We start from the raw sequence: 18,714 nt of genomic DNA, 5'->3' as shown, positions 1-18,714 counted from the left end.
CCAGCTCCCATTGAGAGTAAGGCCTTAGTCACACGGGCGTTTTTTCACGCGATTTGCGCATCGCATGACGGATGCGCATGCGCAAATCGCGTGACCGGCGCCGAAAAATCTGCCGAAAATCTGCTCCTAGCCGCGTTTCATTAGAAACGGGCCGGAGCTGTCCAGCGCATTGCATTCAATAGAGCCGGCAATACAGCCGGCTCCATTGAATGCAAGCGCTGCGGGCGAGTGTGGGATGAATTGTCGGGAAGGGGTTAAATATATAACTTCTTCCCTGCAATCCATCCTGAAAAGTGAAAAAATAAAAAAAATGTATGTACTTACCTGCTCCTGGCAGCCGGAGAGCCCAGCGGCCGTCCTGCAGTGGGTGTGTGACTCAGGCTTGCCCCTGATTGGCTCAGCGCTGAGCCAATCAGAGGCAAGTCTCAGTCACACCCATTCATGAATTCATGAATGGGTGTGACTGAGATCAGCCTCTGATTGGCTCAGGCTGAGCCAATCAGGGGCAAGCCTGAGTCACACCCCCTTCACACCCACTGCAGGACGGCCGCGGGGATCTCAGGCTGCCGGGAGCAGGTGAGTACCTCCTTTTCTTTTCTTTTTTCACTTTTCAGGATGCATTGCAGGGAAGGGGTTATATATTTAACCCCTTCCCGACAATTCATCCCGCGCACGCCGGCAGCCCATTGCTTTCAATGGAGTCGGCTGTATTGCCGGCTCCATTGAATTCAATGGGCAAACATCGTTCTTCTCTGCCACAGCTGTTCCAGCTGTGGCAGAGAAGAATGATTTGTCTTCTATATGTTCTCAATGGGGTCGGCGCTGCTGCCGCCGGCCCCATTGAGCGCATATAGAGAAGAGAACAGGAATCGCAGATCGCAGATAGGTGCGATCTGCGATTTCTGTTCTCTAATTTATCGGACGAGCGCATAAAAAGAGCTCATGTGTCCGATACCATTGCAAAGCAATGGTTTTAAAAAATCGCCGGACGCATGCGCAAATCGCGGCAATAAACGCCTGTGTGATTGAGCCCTAAACAGGCAGTCGTTCATAGATGTACGACTACTTGTTTACATTGGCTAATTATCATTCCGCTTTTAGGCGTGCATAACTGAATGCCAAATGTTAAATGAGCAAATTATTATTCATCTTTCCATCATTGGCCGCATTTACACTGAATGATTATTCAGTTTTGCATGATCCAAGGCTGACCTCAATTAATTACAATAATAATCTCTATTTGTATAGCGCCAACTTATTCTGCAGCCAATTAGAATTGTTCCATGTAAAAGGGCCCTAAGGAGCGGTGAAGACTTTCTTATTTCCAAGCACTGAAAGGACAAGTAGGCATGTAAGGAGAAGGAGGGGGTAAGACCTGTGGTCTTATAACTGGAAATATGTAGTAAAAAGAACTGTGTACTCGGGGAATGTTGAACAAAGTAGAACCAGAACACAACTTTTCCTCACTTTTTGCTCATGTTTCCTACAGTAGGGCAGCACAAAGTCCCGCTGCCAGTGGCCTCTTCATTTTCCATATTGTCATTCAAAAAAACCCATATTTGCATTCCACTATCCAATATTTGGTCCGTCCACCAGGAAAAATATGGCAGCCAAGACTCAGTGTTGGATCTAGGATTGTAGGTACGTTTTTGGACCATTTAGGTCACAAATCCAGTGCTTTCATTTTGCCCTTACCTGCTGTTCCCTATACCCCCTCGCCAAACAGTTTTGTCTAAAGATCCTTTCACAAGGGCCGACAATCGAGCACAAACATTTGTAGGAACGCTTGTTTGTTGAGACTGCGTGAAGCTTGTACCCGATCAGACGACGAACGGTCAAATGCTCCTTCATCGTCTGATCACATATGGTGTGGAGCCAATAAATGACTTTTTTGGCAGCTCAAGTTCCCGTGTGAAAGAGGCGTGGGCTGCCAACAACAATTAAAAAAGCACTCTGGATTTTTTTTTCTAGGTGGGGGGGCCCTGTTTGTATCCTCTATTAAGGTATGAGGGCAGGACAACAGGCACTATGAAATTGGAGTTTGGCGGCTGTGATCAGAGCAGCTTCGTCTTCGATAAAGAGCAGGGTTAGTCCTCTAATGGGGGATACAAACAGCCCCCCCCCCCAAAAAAGGAATCCAGAGAGCATTGGATGGAGGGATAATCGATCATTTGTGGTTAAGTAACCACTGATCTTGACAATCTGTCAAGAGAAGTGTCTGAAGAACCATGAAGATATGTTATTTTTTATTTCGCTGTTCCTTCTTTTTTTCCATGAACCAGTGATATGTTTCTCCACAAATAATCACATATTACATGACAGTTCTGCAGATTGTGATTATCCGCAGCGCAGCAGAAAGGTGCTTATAGAATGACAGGCATCTTGATTGATTACAAACGCCATCAGTGACAGCAGCCGTCCTGGCAGGCTGGAGTAGTCCATGTAATACCATGTAATTCTTCTGAATCGCTGACTGCAGGGGAAATATCTGGCTGGCCATGGCTTTTCCCCGTAAAATCAGCTATTTTCCAGGGGTCCTGAGAACCAGACCCCCAGCGATATCTACAAAATGGGTTGTCTCTGATGTTATCTCTTCCTAGGACTCGTGGGTGGACACCCTGTCACAGGCTGCTTATCACTCTGTGACGGCCCCCCTTAGTGACTGGCAGAGGTTTTTCACGGTACAGATACATTACAAGGGTTTGCATGAATAAAAATACAGCTAAAAAAGTAAAACAAATATAGTACAAAGTTTATTATTTTTGCACATATCTGGCTAATTAAGTAAACCTGTATAAAGTTGGAGATGCTCTATAAAAGAGACTCTGTCACCATCTTTTTGCAGCCTTATCTGAGGGCAGCACAGGGTAGTGACAGGCACTCTGATTACAGCAATATGTCTGTTCTGTGGATCTGTGCAGTAGTTTTGGAGAAACTTGCATTTTATCAGTAGTAGCACATGCATAGAGGGCTACTTAAAGTAGTCCTGGATATTCATGAGCTACACCAACCAATGATTGACTGCTGTCTGCTTATTACTGTGCATGCAGAGAAAGCTGCCAATCATTGGCTGTAGGGTGGGGTGGGTGTAGCTAGTCTGCAGCTCATGAATATGCAGGACTAGTTCTGTGTCTGGATACTACTAATCAAATGCAATTTCTCAAAAACTACTGCACAGATACACACAGTAGGCATGTTACTGTAACCAGCGTGACTGGCACTACCTTATGGTGCTCTCAGTGAGGCTGCAAAAACATGGTGACAGATTCCCTTTAAAGAGCTATTTCGACAAAATGCATTTATGACACATCCATGGCACAGAGATGTAACTAGGACATGACAGCTGCAAATTCAATATTTGCAACCTCACTTCAAATGGCTGTAACTCAGATTCCATAAGTGTTATAGACATGCTTTAGGTGTCATTTTAAAGCCAAGGATCGCAGCCAAGCTTTAAAATAATGCCAACAGCATGTTGCTAGCACTGTTAAAACCGGAGCTACAGCCGTTTGAATTAGAACAAGCTCCGTTTGTCCAAAACTGTAATGACCTTTTCTTGCAGAACCAGCTCTGCTCCAGGTAGTGGGTTTAAATTGCTAAACAGCCACCTGCCTTCACCTCGGTCTTGACTGCACCCGGGGCACATGCCCCGTCTGCCCACTCAGCTACGCCCCTACATGGTATATCCCCTGGCAGTCTTGCATGTACAACAGACTTTTTCATTTCTCCAAACCTTTGCTACCGGGTTCTTATGAATTACAGGTGACTGAGCCTCCTTTCTTGTGATCGATGCGATCGATCGATCAGACAGTTATAGCATTTCCTAAATGCCTTTAGTCAGACTATCCTTTGAACTCCACCAGGGTGGCCCACGGAAAAGTAGCCACCACAGTCTTATGAAAGACATCTAAAAGAAAATTTATCTTCGTTGCTCATAGCAACCAATCACAGCACAGCATTCATTTCTTATACTGCGGATGTAAAATGAAAGCTGCGCTGTGATTGGTTGCACATTTTCAAAAAAAGACAGATTTTCTTTTAGACAGCTTTCAGGAGTGTGGTGCCGGCTACTTTTCCGTAGCCCAACCTATTGTACTCGATGCAGGAAAGCCCTTATACCATATACTCACAATGTAAAAAAGCAATTAAAATGAAAATGTTACATTATTAGAACAGCTGTTAAACCCCTGGAATGCAGTTTTTCTGTTTCGGAAAAGGTTGACCATGTTCACCTGAAGCAGCCGGAAGCCTCTCCCAATGACAGCAATACTTCACCTCCTAAACTGTGTAGGCGGAATAGGGAGGGGAAACCAGTTGTGCAATTTTCAGGTGAAAAGGCTGGATAAACAGGACAGGATGGAGCCACATTCCAATGACAGAAGCATTGAACTCACTTACATATCACGTTGTTGCTTACATGAAAATGACATCTGTGATGGAGGTGCTCAATGAATATCACTAAATATGTGTTATTCCGGCATACCTGTTAACTACCATCGCATGAGAACAACTTAAAAAGAAAACATTGGTACTTTTTTTTTTCATTCTCCCATGATCAACTTTTTGATGTAGCTTACCTTCAAGAACGATAAATCTTTATTGTTCTCAACAAGCACAATCTCAAGATTTCCCGTCACAATATGGCAGTTGTTGTACGTGTTCTTTAAGGTTTGATGCTGGTACTCGGCCTCACCCGTTACACTGAGTCCATTCGCTGTACCGGTACAGACTGAAAGAGAAAGCGGTTCAATGAGACACCCGAACCAATGTGTACATACAATATAGCGGGTTTCACAGCAAAATTACACATTCTGACACTACCTCATGCCAATCCCACCCATCCCAGGACTGAATGGCCCAACAGTTCTGCATCTCCTGCAAACATCCTATTGTAAAGAGGACAGAGCCAACCAGATTCTATGGTGGCTGTACAAAAGTGTTTATTTCCACAGTCTACGACTAATCACTCGTACTCAAAAGTAGAATAAAGGGTATTTACAGAGAAGCTGAACGTCAGTATATACAGTACTGTGTAAAAGTTTTAGGTAGGTGTGGAAAAAATGCTGCAAAAGTAGAATGCAACTTTCGATTGACTTCAAATTTATTCTGCAGCGGACAATGACCCCAAACATAGAACCAATGTCATTAATGACTATCTACGGTGTAAAGAAGAACAAGGAGTCTTGGAAGCGATGATTTGGCCCTATAGAGCTTTGATTTCTGCATTATCCAGTCTGTCTGGGATTACATAAAGAGACAAAAGGATTTAAGCAAGCTACATCCACAGAAGATCTGTGCTTAGTTCTCTAAGATGTTTCGAACAACCTTCCTTCAAAAACTGTGTGCAAGTGTACCTAGAAAAATTGATGCTGCTTTGAAGGCAAAGGGCGGTCACATCAAATCTCGTAGATTTCTCTTTTGTCCATTCACTTTGCATTTTGTTAATTGCCAAAAACAAACTATTAACACTTTTCCTTTTTAAAACATTCTTAAGGTGCTTTTACACGCAACGGCTAGTCGGGCACTAGATGCCCAATAGATCATCCCACCGATCATTCCTGTGCTTTTACACAAGAATGATTACTGATAGTGAATGGAGGTGGAGCGGGTCGGGCATTGTTCTGGTTCGCCCATCTCCATTCACAGTAAACAGGTAGTCATGCATAAGTGAGCGACTGCCTGTTTATACAGGCCGACTCGTGCAGAAACTGAACGACGAACAAGAAGCGAACGACTTCTCGTTCGTTGTTCAGTCGGTGCATGCATTTATACGGAATGATAGTTGTTCAGATTCTCGTGGGATTGCAGGAATCCAAACCATTCGGCCCGTGTAAAAGCACCTTTTACATTGCAGCATTTTTTTCCCACCTGCTTAAAACTTTTGCACAGTACTTTTTCTATGTATACCAAAAGGTTTGCAGCACTCTTTAAGCATTTAATGGTACTCTTTGTTTAAATATGTTTACACAGCTAAAAAATAAAAAAAAATGACTCCCACAAGGAACAAACATTACCACATAGGACGTCTATTCTAACGATACCAGTGAAATTGGAATATTGCTGGATAGAAATGTCATATAATACTCGTATAAGTTACATTTTAACTTGAAAGATAATCTGAAGTTTTACAACTGCTTTATGGATGGGCAGGAGCAATTACAGCGTGGATAGTAAATGCCTACTACACAGTAAAAGAAAAGTAAAAAACACAACAGCAATAAACACTGAAAATGGAGGGAGGGTATTTACAATGTACTGTTAAGTAAGGGTACCCTTATGAGGTTTTATTTTATCAAGATCAATTCTAAAGGAAAGGATTGGGTACATTCAATTTCAATGCCAAATCGTCTTGTCCTCCCCAGAGATAAGCCGCTGCCAGAGCTGTCTAGCTTGAACACTTAAACACACTCACCAATGTGTATAACAAAATTGGAAGCCAGCAGGTTAGAAGATGTATGGGCACTAGAGATGAGCAAGCATACTCGCTAAGGGCAATTACTCGATTGAGCATTGCCCTTAGCGAGTACCTGCCTGCTGGGAAGAAAAGATTCGGCGGTGGGCAGGGAGCGGCAGGGGAGAGCGGAGAGGAACGGAGGGGAGATCTCTCTCTCCCTCTCTCCCACCCGCTCCCCCCTGCTCACTGCCGCAACTCACCTCTCACCCGCGACGGCAGCCGAACCTTTTCTTCCGAGCAGGCAGTTACTCGCTAAAGGCAATGCTCGATCGAATAATTGTCCTTAGCGAGTATGCTCGCTCATCTCTAATGGGCATCTTTTGTACCCCATTTACACTGACAGATGATCGCTCAAAAGTCGCTCAAACGACAACTCGAGTGGCAGTTTTGAACGATCATCTTTGCATACCCTATAGTAGCTAACTAGCTACTGTACATCTATGCAGGCACACCGCCGCTATCACTCACTGAACAATACAGCTGTTTTGCATAAGCAAACAGCTGTAGTGTTCTCCACGTTTTCTGCCCATGCCCCGCTGTAAATTCACAGCAGGACACAGGCAGAGAGAATCTTATCAGCGCGCTGTGATAATGACCTGCTCCGCTGATAACAGCCTGATCCCTCAATTCAAGAAAACTTGAAGTGAGCGATCAACACCTCGTGCACGAAAACTGCACGATGTCAGTGCATTTAGACAGAACGAGAATCGCTCAAAAGATTCTTTTGAGCGAATTTGGAACGATTCTCGTTGTGTCTAAATCAGCCTTTAGGCTATAGACATAAGATATCTGTCAACTCAACACTTAATTGCCCTTCAGCCATCTCATTTGACGTCCATTTGAGTAAAATTGCGGTCAGAATAAATTTATAGTTCCAGAGCACATTTTCTTAGATGTGTGTGCCATTCTTCCTTCTGCAGATGTATGAATTAACGGACATCTAGGTTTTACCCTGTCCAGTTAGCACTGACAGAGTCATTGGCTCACATTTAATACGAAGTTTGTGCCAGTTTTTTTGGTGTAAACTGTTCACATAAATCACGCAAAAAATCATGAAAAAATGTTCAGCCTTTGTTTCACCTGCCAAAAATTTGAAAATCACATGGAAAATGGGCGTGCTTTACTGAAAATGGGTGTGGTCAATAACTTTTAGACAATTAATAATACAAAACCTAGAAAATAGTGCAAATCCATATCTGCTCACATCAGACCAATATTTAATTTTCTGGCTTTAGGATAGTCCATAACGTACCACATTTATTAATAGGCATGTGCCTTTTACTCCAATGGAGTTTTTTCTAGATTGGTATATGAAAAGCCCGTGCTAATAAAGATGGGCCATAGTCTGTAGGTGTAAGATAGTGGAACCGCCCTGGGTTAATTAGTTCCCTGTTTGTGTTGCTTTAACCTGCTGTTAACCGTTTATTTTATTGCTTTATCACTTATTTAGGCCTTTCGTTTTCCCTTTACTACTCTTGATTGTAATTTGTGATGTTACTGCATCGTGTTATATGTTTGCAGGACCCATGGTCACAAGTCAGTGATATATACTACATGGTATCAAGTTGGTGGCGGCTCTTCCTTGTTCTCTACTACTGAGATTGGGCACTAAGGCATAAGGATGTTGTGTTCGCACATTCTGATGGATGAGACATACAGGAGCTTACAAAAACAAGTGGTTTGGCGTCAACTGCTTTTGGGCGTTTCCTATGGATAGAGAGAGTGTCCCTGTCAGCGTCTGCTCAGAAAGTTATGATACAATTACAACGAAGGGTCTGAACGACTGAGGCCATGATAGTCTACAGAGCACCATGTGCCCTGAGGGACAGACTGATTGGGGCTGATTACACTTGGAGAAGAGTAGACGGACAGAGGGCCTTGATAAGTAAAGCATACTTGAGGACTGCTACAGCAGCAGGTGGAGTAAGGAGTCTTCCCACGAGTGAGGTGCAGGAAAGTAGCAACCTTGGCCAAATGGAACCATCATATGACGAAACCCAACGGACCTCATTGACTATAATGAGGTTTTCAACCGGCCAGTATTTTGCCAGATTTAACATGGTGAAATAGCGCTGCATGGTGCTTATTTGATCAGAGGAACCTCTGATGCTGATGTGATTGAGCCCCTACCGAATGACTAACTCATGAATAGACCAAGGCTATATCAAGGTATTGAGGCAGATATTGAGCCAAGACAGAGGGAGCCACCATAACCACAACAAGCCACTTCCCAGTTCTGCAACATTGGAAGTTTGGGTCTAATTTGTCTGACCACCAAAAATGTGAATGAACCTTATAACCACCAACTTTATAGAACCTCGATGTGAGTAATGTTGAACGGTTATTGACACCCAATACCTACCTGCCACTGCTGTCTTCTGACTTTGGCAATCTGTGATCAATACTCTGAGGCTTCGCTCTCACAGGCGCTTCTTACCATGATTAACACAGCGTTTTAAAAGCCGCGTTAATCGCGGTATAATGCTCCCATTGAAATCAATGGGGCCTCGCAGACATGGACGGACATGGACGGACGAAAAAACGCTAGTATGCCGGAGGTCTCAAGAGCAGTGACTTTTATTTGCAGGTTAGGATTTTTTTTAATTGTTATCTACCAATTAAATAGAAGTTAACCAACTAAACTGCCAAGAGATTACGTTCACTGTTAAGGCAGACATGACATGTGCACCATTATAAAATTTGCGCACAATATTAAACCAGTATAGAAAGGTTCTGGCCTAGTGTTTTCACAGCTGTGTATAGTAAATTTCTCAGCTTCAGGTCTATAGAGTGAAACAAATGTGCCATTTTACCCACAAATATTTTTTACAATCCCGAACAATATGGGGACACATTCTAATTATGGAAATGGCCTCCTTGAATTTGGCCCCCACTTGCTCTTCTTTTTTTTTTTCTTTACTGTTAATAGTGAAAATATGAGAGAAGCTCAGTGACTGATAGGAGCGATTTTCCCCTCCAGACGTAGAACTGGGAAAGGTCAGACATTAGAAAGGATCCAAACAAACCCAAGAACACGGACAGTCGTCCAAGCAATGTTGCCCCCGCCTCTGCCTATCCTGGAGAGAATGGCTTCTCTCTGTGCGGGACACAATGTGTCCTTCTCTGCAGCTGGACACAGCATCTCATTGTGCCTCCGGCAGGAATTCGATGGGGGACTCAAAGGGCAGGGTCTGTGAAGGAGGGAGATTTGGATTCAAACAGTAATGTATTTCTTAAGTCTCGAAAATACTTAATATCCACTAGTATGGCTGAATGCAGCGCCAGTTGTGCTTTGCACTTGTATATAAAGAACACGCATGCAGTACTCATGATACGAGAAACATCCATGTATTTATGGACATGTGATCCACCATCAAAGTCACATATACCACAACAGCGTCTATATCACCATTACATAATCACATACTTACTACATTTAACAAGAAGCCTTTTGTAAAAGCTCAAATTCAATGACAGGTCACCAATTTGCCAAATAGATAAGCAGAATATTTTCCTCCCCCACTGGACCTGAATGGTCACAGACTTTTAAAACAAGTTGTGCTTATGTGAAAACCAATGAGATGACTAGCAAAAATTAAAATTACTCCATTTACCTAACATTGTAGTTGTGTGCTTAAAAAAAAAAATCACTCCAAAATGCAGGCCGCTGGCCACTAGGGGTGCCCCTTCCTTGTAATTTGTTATCATCTACCTGTTGTTATGTGAAATCTGTCTCTAGAAACAGAGACACCAAGGCGGATTACAGGAAGTAGAGTTGTGTGTTGTCTCATATGGCACATAGAAGTTTATAGAGAAGGGAAAGGGCAGACAGAAGCAGAGATTCACACAGATGTGCTGCTTTAGCCAATAGCGATTTACTGTCTTACAGCTTCTGGACTCCCATCTATACTGCTCAGTACTGCTGTACACTGTCTTCCATGTTCCTGTTATTTCTCTGTGTATGCTACAAGGAGTTAGAGAGCAAGATCTATTATTTTCTCTATGTTCAGTATATGCAGCAATCGTAGCAGCTAGTCTCCACCAACTAGCTGAGAGAAAACTGAAAATTAGAGATGGGGCCTGCATAGGGGAAAACTGATGAAAAATGCAGAATCTAAGTCATATAATGGCCAGAAAAAGTGTTATTGCTCATGTTTACACAACAGCTTATTCTAAAAACCCACCTGAAGAGTCAGGTATAATTTAAACCTCAAAGCTTTCAAAAAGGTTAGCAGGTAATAATAGAAACTCATACCAAGACAGTCTTCTAAAGTATTTAGTCTACCCTCATTATAATGAGCCCACTGCCCAAATAAAGTGGAAGCATCTGTTTTGTAGGCCAATTTATCAAAGTAGTAAGTAAGTGAAGGGCTGAGTATCAATCAACACAATATTGTCATACCTACAGGCAGAACAAGGTGAGAGATGGGGCTCTTCCTGTCAAAGCTGTATGTGATCATTATTTACCTAGTGATGACAACAGGGCCTGGGTTATAAGAAAAAGTATAAACTATTAAAAATTGAATTGATTTGCAGAGATGCTGTAAAATACTCTACAGGACGACTTCAGACACTGCAAATTCTTTTTAAATGCTGCTTTTTCAGAGTGTATTTTATGGTGTTTTTTTCTCACTTAAAAATGCTGTGACCAGTCGTTACATTAAAGTCTATAGTGAAATATAAGAAACAATGCGTTTTTGTTTATGCATTCTGGTGGCCTTTTTTGCATGTTTTTGGGTCAGTGGTGTTAATCTAGATAATCTACCTGTGATATTGACTGATAACTGACAACGAGCATGTTGATTAGCACTCGTTAGTAATGTCTACATGTACAAATGATTGGCTGTATGGGGACGAATAATCATTAATATCATCGTTTGTCCTCATACAGCTATCATTGGTCTGCTTTGTAGCTCCCTGTTTAGGACATATAGAGTGCTGAAAATAACCAAGTCCAAGTGCTTGGCAATTTCCAGCACTCATTAAGTGGAGTAGTGGCCAAGCATGTGCGCTGCTGCTTCATTCACTTTTCCATTTTCTCGGGAGACACCAGATCACCGTTCTGTGATTGTGGGGGTCTCAGTAGTCAGCCTCCCACTAATCTAGTTATTTCCTATCCTTAAAGCAATATGCAAAGTCGAGCCACATTACTATGACCACGCCCTACTTTCGACGTTGGCAGTACATAGGCTATGATTGCCTTCTCTGATGAGTCACGTCTTTTGCTTCAGCAAATGGATGGACTGGTACTGGTGCAATATGTCTCCACCGGATGGGTAGAGAAATGGGTTGGCCGGCCTGACTTACAGGGAATGCCCAGGTGACGGCCATAGCTGCAGTTTGGGTGCTGCAGTAACACCTCTCCAGAGAAACATGTAGTGGCAATCCCCCTGACAGCTTTCCTTGCTGCCCTCCGCTACCAATCGTGCTGTCACCATGCATGGCACCGCTGCCAAACTCCGCTGTCCCACTGTCCATGTGTCCATTCCCAATCCTGTTGTCACTGTCCTCTGCTCCCAACCCCGCTCTCACCGTCCGACCCCGCCAACACTGATGTCACCGCCCCCCCCCTCTCTCACTGTCGCTGGCCTCTGCTCCCAACCCTGCTGTCACTGTTGCTGCCCTCCGCTCCCAACCCGCTCTTACCATGTGGCCCCACATACACCGCTGTTATCGACCCCACCCCCACTCTCACTATCGCTGGCCTCCGCTCCCAACCCCGCTCTCACTGTCGCTGCTCTCAACTCCCAACCCCACTGTCGCTGCCCTCCGCTCCCAACCCCACTCTAACCATCCGACCCAACCAACACCGCTGTCACCGTCCATGCCACCGCTCACCAGCTACAGACAGCCGGGGCTCACTCAGGTCCGGATGAAGACTGTAACAACATCTTTAAAGTGGGTGTGACCTGGGCATATCCTGGAAATCAGGCCGGCCAACCCATTTCTACACCCATACATCCGGTGGAGACATATTGCACCAGTACTGGATGGACTTTGGCGTATCAGGTAAGAAATATCAGAAAACACCCTTGCTGGAAGAACACAGGCTGGTGGTGGCAGTGTTATGGTCTGGGGAACTTTTTGGTGGCACTCTCTGGGCCCACTCATCCATGTGGAAGGCACTCTAAACAGATTTAGTTATGAATCCATCCCTGCAGATCACATACATCCATACATGCTGTTTGTCTTCACTGGGGCAGATGGGATCTTCCAGCAAGTCAATGTGACATGTCCCATGGCTAGAAATCTCCAATAGTGGTTGAAAGAGCATGACCAAGACTTTCAAGTACTTGCCTGGCCCTCTAATTTCCCAGACTTGAACACAATTAAGCGTCTGAGGGACCTCGATTGTGGTCTTTGATTTATGGATCCTCCCCGACACACCCTCCAGCAACTGTGGGATGTACTGCAGTCAGCATGGCTCCACATACCTGAGGCCACCTACCTGCACCTTACTGAGTCCCTCCCAGCTCATCTAGCTGCTGTCTGTGCAGCACAAGGAGGTTACACTGGATATTAGCTGGTGGTCATAATAATGTGACTCAACTCTGTATAATATGTATCAGTGATGAGTGGCTGGCTGGGGGAGTCTCTGAATATGTTCTTTCAACCAAGCTTGAAGACAGAATGTCAGACCTGGCTGCAATGATACTACTTATCTGTTCTCCACTTCATCACATCAGCACTTGTATTATTTTAAGCCGTCAGCTAAGGCCTATTCTATGTAATTACTGTATAAATCACCATAATGTCTCAATTTGCTTATTTTGGTAGTTATTAGATAACATGGGAAGAAAATCTGAGGCTTACAAATCTGCATAAATCTTGCAGCCAAATAATGGTTTCATAAGGCTGTAAAGTGGTACAAAGTACTAATTAGATGAGTGTAATATGGTCTGTGACATGCCAACAATACGATTACTTAACTACTATACTTAATAGAAGTAAAAACAAAGATTAGGCTGCTTTCACACCCGCGTTAGGACTCAGTTCAAGGTTTCCGTCTCTCTGCTCCGTTTAAAAAAAAAAAGGGAAAATAAATGGAAACGCTTCCATTTGCTTCCATTCCGTCATGTTATCATTTTTTTAACAGAAAAATAACTGCAGACTGTGCTATCTTACCATTAAAAAAACGGAAGCCTAATAGAACAAAGCCGCACTTTCTGTCTTTTTGAAACCCCACTGTTTCCAATGGGCGGAAAAAAACATCAGTTTTTTACAGTTTCTCTCCTTCAAATACAAAGCAAAGAGACAGAAACCCTGAACTGACCCTAATGCAGGTGTGAAAGCAACCTTAAGGGTGCATTCAGACCAGCGTATATCGGCTCGGTTTTCACGCCAAGCCGATATACGATGTCCTCCTCTGCGGGGGGGGGGGGGGGGAGGAGGATGGAAGAGCCAGGAGCAGGAACTGAGCTCCCGCCCCCTCTCTGCCTCCTCTCCGCCCCTCTGCACTATTTGCCATGAAAAGAGGCGGGATGGGGGCGGGGCCAAGGGGGAAAAGATAATTAGCCCCACCCCCATTCCGCCTCTCCCCATTGCAAATAGTGCAGAGGGGCGGAGAGGAGGCAGAGAGGAGGCGGGAGCTCAGTTCCTGCTCCTGGCTCTTCCATCCTCCCCCCCCTGCACATGAGGACAACGTATATCGGCTCGGCGTGAAAACCGAGCCGATATACGTTCGTCTGAATGCAGCCTAAGGCCCATTTACACACAACAATTATCACTCAAAATTCGTTCAAACGATGTCTTTTGAGCAATCCTTGCGTGTAAATGCTACCATCGTTAGCTTTTCGGCCGAACGATGATTTTTAGTTTAGCATAAAAACCATATGACAGCAGGGACAGCATGCTGCAATTCTCAGCGGGAGCGCTGATAACATTATTTTCAGCTGTTGTCCCGCAGGAGAACAATGAGGCTGTATGCAGATGACAGACCACCCACTGTTATCTGCATGCAGCGAAGAAAGCTTCATTTACATGCAAATGAATTATTGCCCATTAGTAGCTTATGCAAAATGATTGCTCCAACTGTCATTCAAGATATCTTTTGAATGAATTTTGAGCGATCGTCTTCGCATGTAAATGTGCTTTAGTTTAGAAATCTAGTAATCATAGTAAACAATATAATGTAATAATTAATATTGGAATTAGTATGTTAAACTGTGAATCTGGTGAGATGAAAGAAAATGTGTGTATAAATATATACATTATATATATATATACACACACACACACACACACACATATATATATATATATACACACACACATATTTATATATGTATACACACACACATATATATATATATATATATATATATATATATATATATATATATATATATATATATATACATATATAATCTTCTTCTACAGGGTATCTAACAAATTAGTTGTCAAGGTGTCCTCTGCAAGTCATTAGGCCCTGAGGTACATTCTTTTATTGAATGCCGTCTCCTTAATGGCTTGGTCCTGGGTCAACAGATAAGGAATGGGTCTCTGTGTAGTGTCACTGTTTGTCCTCCAATGGAGGTGACAGGAAAACAGAGCAGACCTTGTCTACTTTCCAGGCCTCCTAAGCACTGGCAAAAAGCAGCAGGAGAGATTAAACTCTTCATCTTTGTGTTACTCATGCAGTGTAGGATGTGGTTTACCATCTAATTAATTTCTCTGCACAGTAGCCAAACGCACAACTGAAGCAATGGGACTCTACATGACAAAGGGCAGTCTGTGCTCAGGCTCTCCTGGGTGGAAGCCATCCTAATAGATAGATGGAAGAGGAAAACATTAATGACCCCAGGACTGAATGCCACTGCCCAGATAATCTGCACCTACAAACATACATGTCTCATTATGAGCTCATGTCTTTCTATGTGGAAGTAGATTAGGCTGAATGACATCTTGGCATGAACAATATGCCAAAAGCCCACATTGCAAAAACAGCAGTCTGAACAAAATCCCGTACTGTATTTTACTACGTACTGTACAGCACACAATACATATACTTCTATATTCCACCCTTCAGGCTCCCTCCACTATGCCTCATTATAAGGCATGTCTTGCAGTTCCTTTATAATCACTTTTTTATCACTGGTGTTTAGAATCTGTACTTTTATAATCATACTACCATTGCTGAAATAGAAGTCAGATCTCCATACACTGACTTCCTGGTGAGCCTGTGATAGACTTGTCTTTATACACAGCAACCAATCAGAATTGGCAGAGCTACAGGGGGAGGAAGAGAGCAGCAGCCTGAACCAATGATGAGACAGGGAGTGTATCTCCCTTAACCAATGATGAAACAAGGGGTGTGTCTCCCTGAACCAATGATGAGACAAAGGGTGTGTCATCCAGAACCAATTATGAGATAAGGGGTGTGTCTCCCTGAACCAATGATGAGACTAGAGGTGTGTCTCAGACTAATCCAGATTCCAGTAGACAATGTAGCTATATCCTTCCTCATTGAGATGAGCTATAAAAAGGCAGCTAAGGTGCAAGAACTGAGGAAAATAAATAACAGGTACTGAATCACCCCCTGTAAATACTGATATTTAATCTCACAGAGGTTAAATGTGAGCATCAGAGATGTATCACATTTTTCCACATATTAGCTTGAATCTCAAACTTTTGCTGATCTTCGACTTTTGGAGTAATCTGTACATAAAACAGTTGAAAATGAACTTCTTACCCAAGAAAGGCTCATTCACCTGTTTAACAAAGCTCACCTAGTGCTCACTTAAAGGGGTTGTCCCGCGAAAGCAAGTGGGGGTATACACTTCTGTATGGCCATATTAATGCACTTTGTAATGTACATTGTGTATTAATTATGAGCCATACAGAAGTTATTCACTTACCTGTTCCGTTGTTAGCGTCCCCGTCTCCATGGTGCCGTCTAATCTTCAGCGTCTAATCGCCCGATTAGACGCGCTTGCGCAGTCCTGTCTTCTGTCTTCTGAATGGGGCCGCTCGTGCCAGAGAGCGGCCCTCGTAGCTCCGCCCCGTCACGTGTGCCGATTCCAGCCAATCAGGAGGCTGGAATCGGCAATGGACCGCACAGAAGACCTGCGGTCCACCGAGGGTGAAGATCCCGGCGGCCATCTTCACAAGGTAAGTAAGAAGTCACCGGAGCGCGGGGATTCGGGTAAGTACTACCCGGTTTTTTTTTTTTACCCCTGCATCGGGTTTGTCTCGCGCCGAACGGGGGGGCTATTGAAAAAAAAAAAAAAACGTTTCGGCGCGGGACAACCCCTTTAATTGCCTCTAAAAGTTTTAATTAGGCACCAATACAACAGATGTGCCTTTCTGTAAGTCCTCACAACCATTCAACAGAGCGAAAATCAAAAACATAATACACTTTCCTACTGCCCAGGATCTTAAAGGCATTATCTTTTTGTAAATCATTGATGATGACCTATCTGCAGGACAGTGCATCAATAGTAGATCGGTTGGGGGTCTCCAGTCCTTGAACTCTGATGATCAGCTGTTTGCCAAGCAAGGGCTGTCCTGCACTGAGCTGATTTCTACAGGAAGTAGACAGCTCCATTCCTACTGCAGTGGCCAGGCTTGGTATGACAAACAAAGTTTCTATTGAAGTGAATGACCTGTAATACCAAGCCTGGCTACTACAGTGGGAACAGAGTTGTCTGCTCCCTACAGAAATCTGCCACTATATACTGTGGACCCCCACTGAACTATTATTGAAGGCCTATCCCAAGGGTAGGCCATTAATAGTTACAACTGGACAACCCCTTCAAGTAATAACAATACCAACCACCAATATTCAGTGGGGGTTCATATAGCAGGTGTGAATAAGGCTGCATGTCCACGGGCATGATTCCACCGGCGAATCACGCTGTCTGAAGCTTTCCACGCTATTTGCATGCGTTCTGTTCCCTTTACATTCCCCCCAGTGCACATGGCCAATGACCTGGTCATTAATCATTCACATGGCTATATTGATTAAGAGCTCTTTGTAACAATGTAGCTATTGAAAATGCTGTGAGAGTCGAAATGCTCCACTGTTTCATTCTCTACAAGTTGACAGTCAGCCACAGATCCATATTGGAAACGGACAAGTATTACATTTCATTCTGTTAACTATTTAATTAACAACCAAGACAGTAATAACACTTTACACTTGGACATACATCAACACCTACCCAGCTACCGACCTTCTCCCTCAGTCCATGCCTGCACTCAGTTCAAATTCTTGCCACATACCATCCATACCCAGATGCCAACAGCCTTATTAGAGGAACACATGTCTCCAAGCACGCATATAGATGTGAGCCACGGAGAAAGTAATTCTATAGTGAGGCTTGGCAATCGCTGTGGGGAATACCTAGGTCATTTTTCAGATACAACGATCATATGTGTACATTGTGCATTCCCTAATGGTTATTCTTGGATAAATCTAGCTATATAGTATCCAGGAGAAGAGCATTTATCTATCATGTGTTTATTCTGCAATGTTGTACAATCTCATAGATTCCTGTTCGGTTTCCCTGCTCCGATTTTCCTACATAAGCACCCAAATATGTGCGCAAAAAATACTCACACGTGCACCGGAGGGCTTAAGGTGCCCAGACACATTAGACTAAAATTAATGAAAATAGTCGATTTCAATCAAAACGATCGTCCGTTGAGTGAACAACGAACAATTGTTTCATCTGATGGTGATAGTCAGTCATCGTCTGAAAAGAAGTCGGCCCCGTTTGATATTTTCGCCCGCTAGTTGGATGATCTTTCATGCACAAACAATCTCTCCTTGAAAGAACAGTTCCAGTAAGATCCTTCGTCCATTGCCCGATGTCATTGGACCAGTATGGCCAGTATGAACAAATGCGACAGCCGATATGAAAGGAAGGTTCAATGGATGATTGATTGTTCCAACAATTCAATTCCGAACCTACTACTAGCTAATGTGTAGGGCCAACTTTAGTGAACAGACAGACTATAAACCTGCACATGTTTGTCAGGACAATGGGTGGATATTGTAGTAGCTGAGGAAAGAACACAGCAACACAAGGAAAATGAACTCTATGCAGATAGTATCTGTTAGCAGCCTTCACATCTGTGCTCGGGGTTCCAGGTTCCTGCTCCATTGAGGGAACAGGAAAGGGGAATCCCTCCATTGAGGGAACAGGAAAGGGGAATCCCTCCATTGAGGGAACAGGAAAGGGAAATCCCTTGGCCAAATGGGTTCGTCTTTTGATGGAACTCAACAGTGCCGAACAGACCCCATTGACCATAATGGG

General features: G+C 43.6%; 1 protein-coding gene across 2 annotated transcripts in view; it reads right to left on the bottom strand.

Annotated features, from left to right (window-relative positions):
• Nucleotides 1-18,714, bottom strand: part of ERBB3 (erb-b2 receptor tyrosine kinase 3) — an 85,384-nt gene that overhangs the window by 41,253 nt on the left and 25,417 nt on the right. For both annotated transcript variants that reach the window (XM_066585102.1, XM_066585111.1), the window contains exon 2: nt 4,578-4,729. In XM_066585102.1, coding sequence (XP_066441199.1) covers nt 4,578-4,729 — 152 coding nt within the window. The remainder of the gene's footprint in view (nt 1-4,577; nt 4,730-18,714) is intronic.

This window comes from Eleutherodactylus coqui, chromosome 1 (genome assembly GCF_035609145.1).
Source record: "Eleutherodactylus coqui strain aEleCoq1 chromosome 1, aEleCoq1.hap1, whole genome shotgun sequence".
Taxonomy (NCBI): domain Eukaryota; kingdom Metazoa; phylum Chordata; class Amphibia; order Anura; family Eleutherodactylidae; genus Eleutherodactylus; species Eleutherodactylus coqui.
The sequence above is the reverse complement of the archived record's forward strand: the minus strand, read 5'-3'. Positions and strand labels throughout refer to the sequence as shown.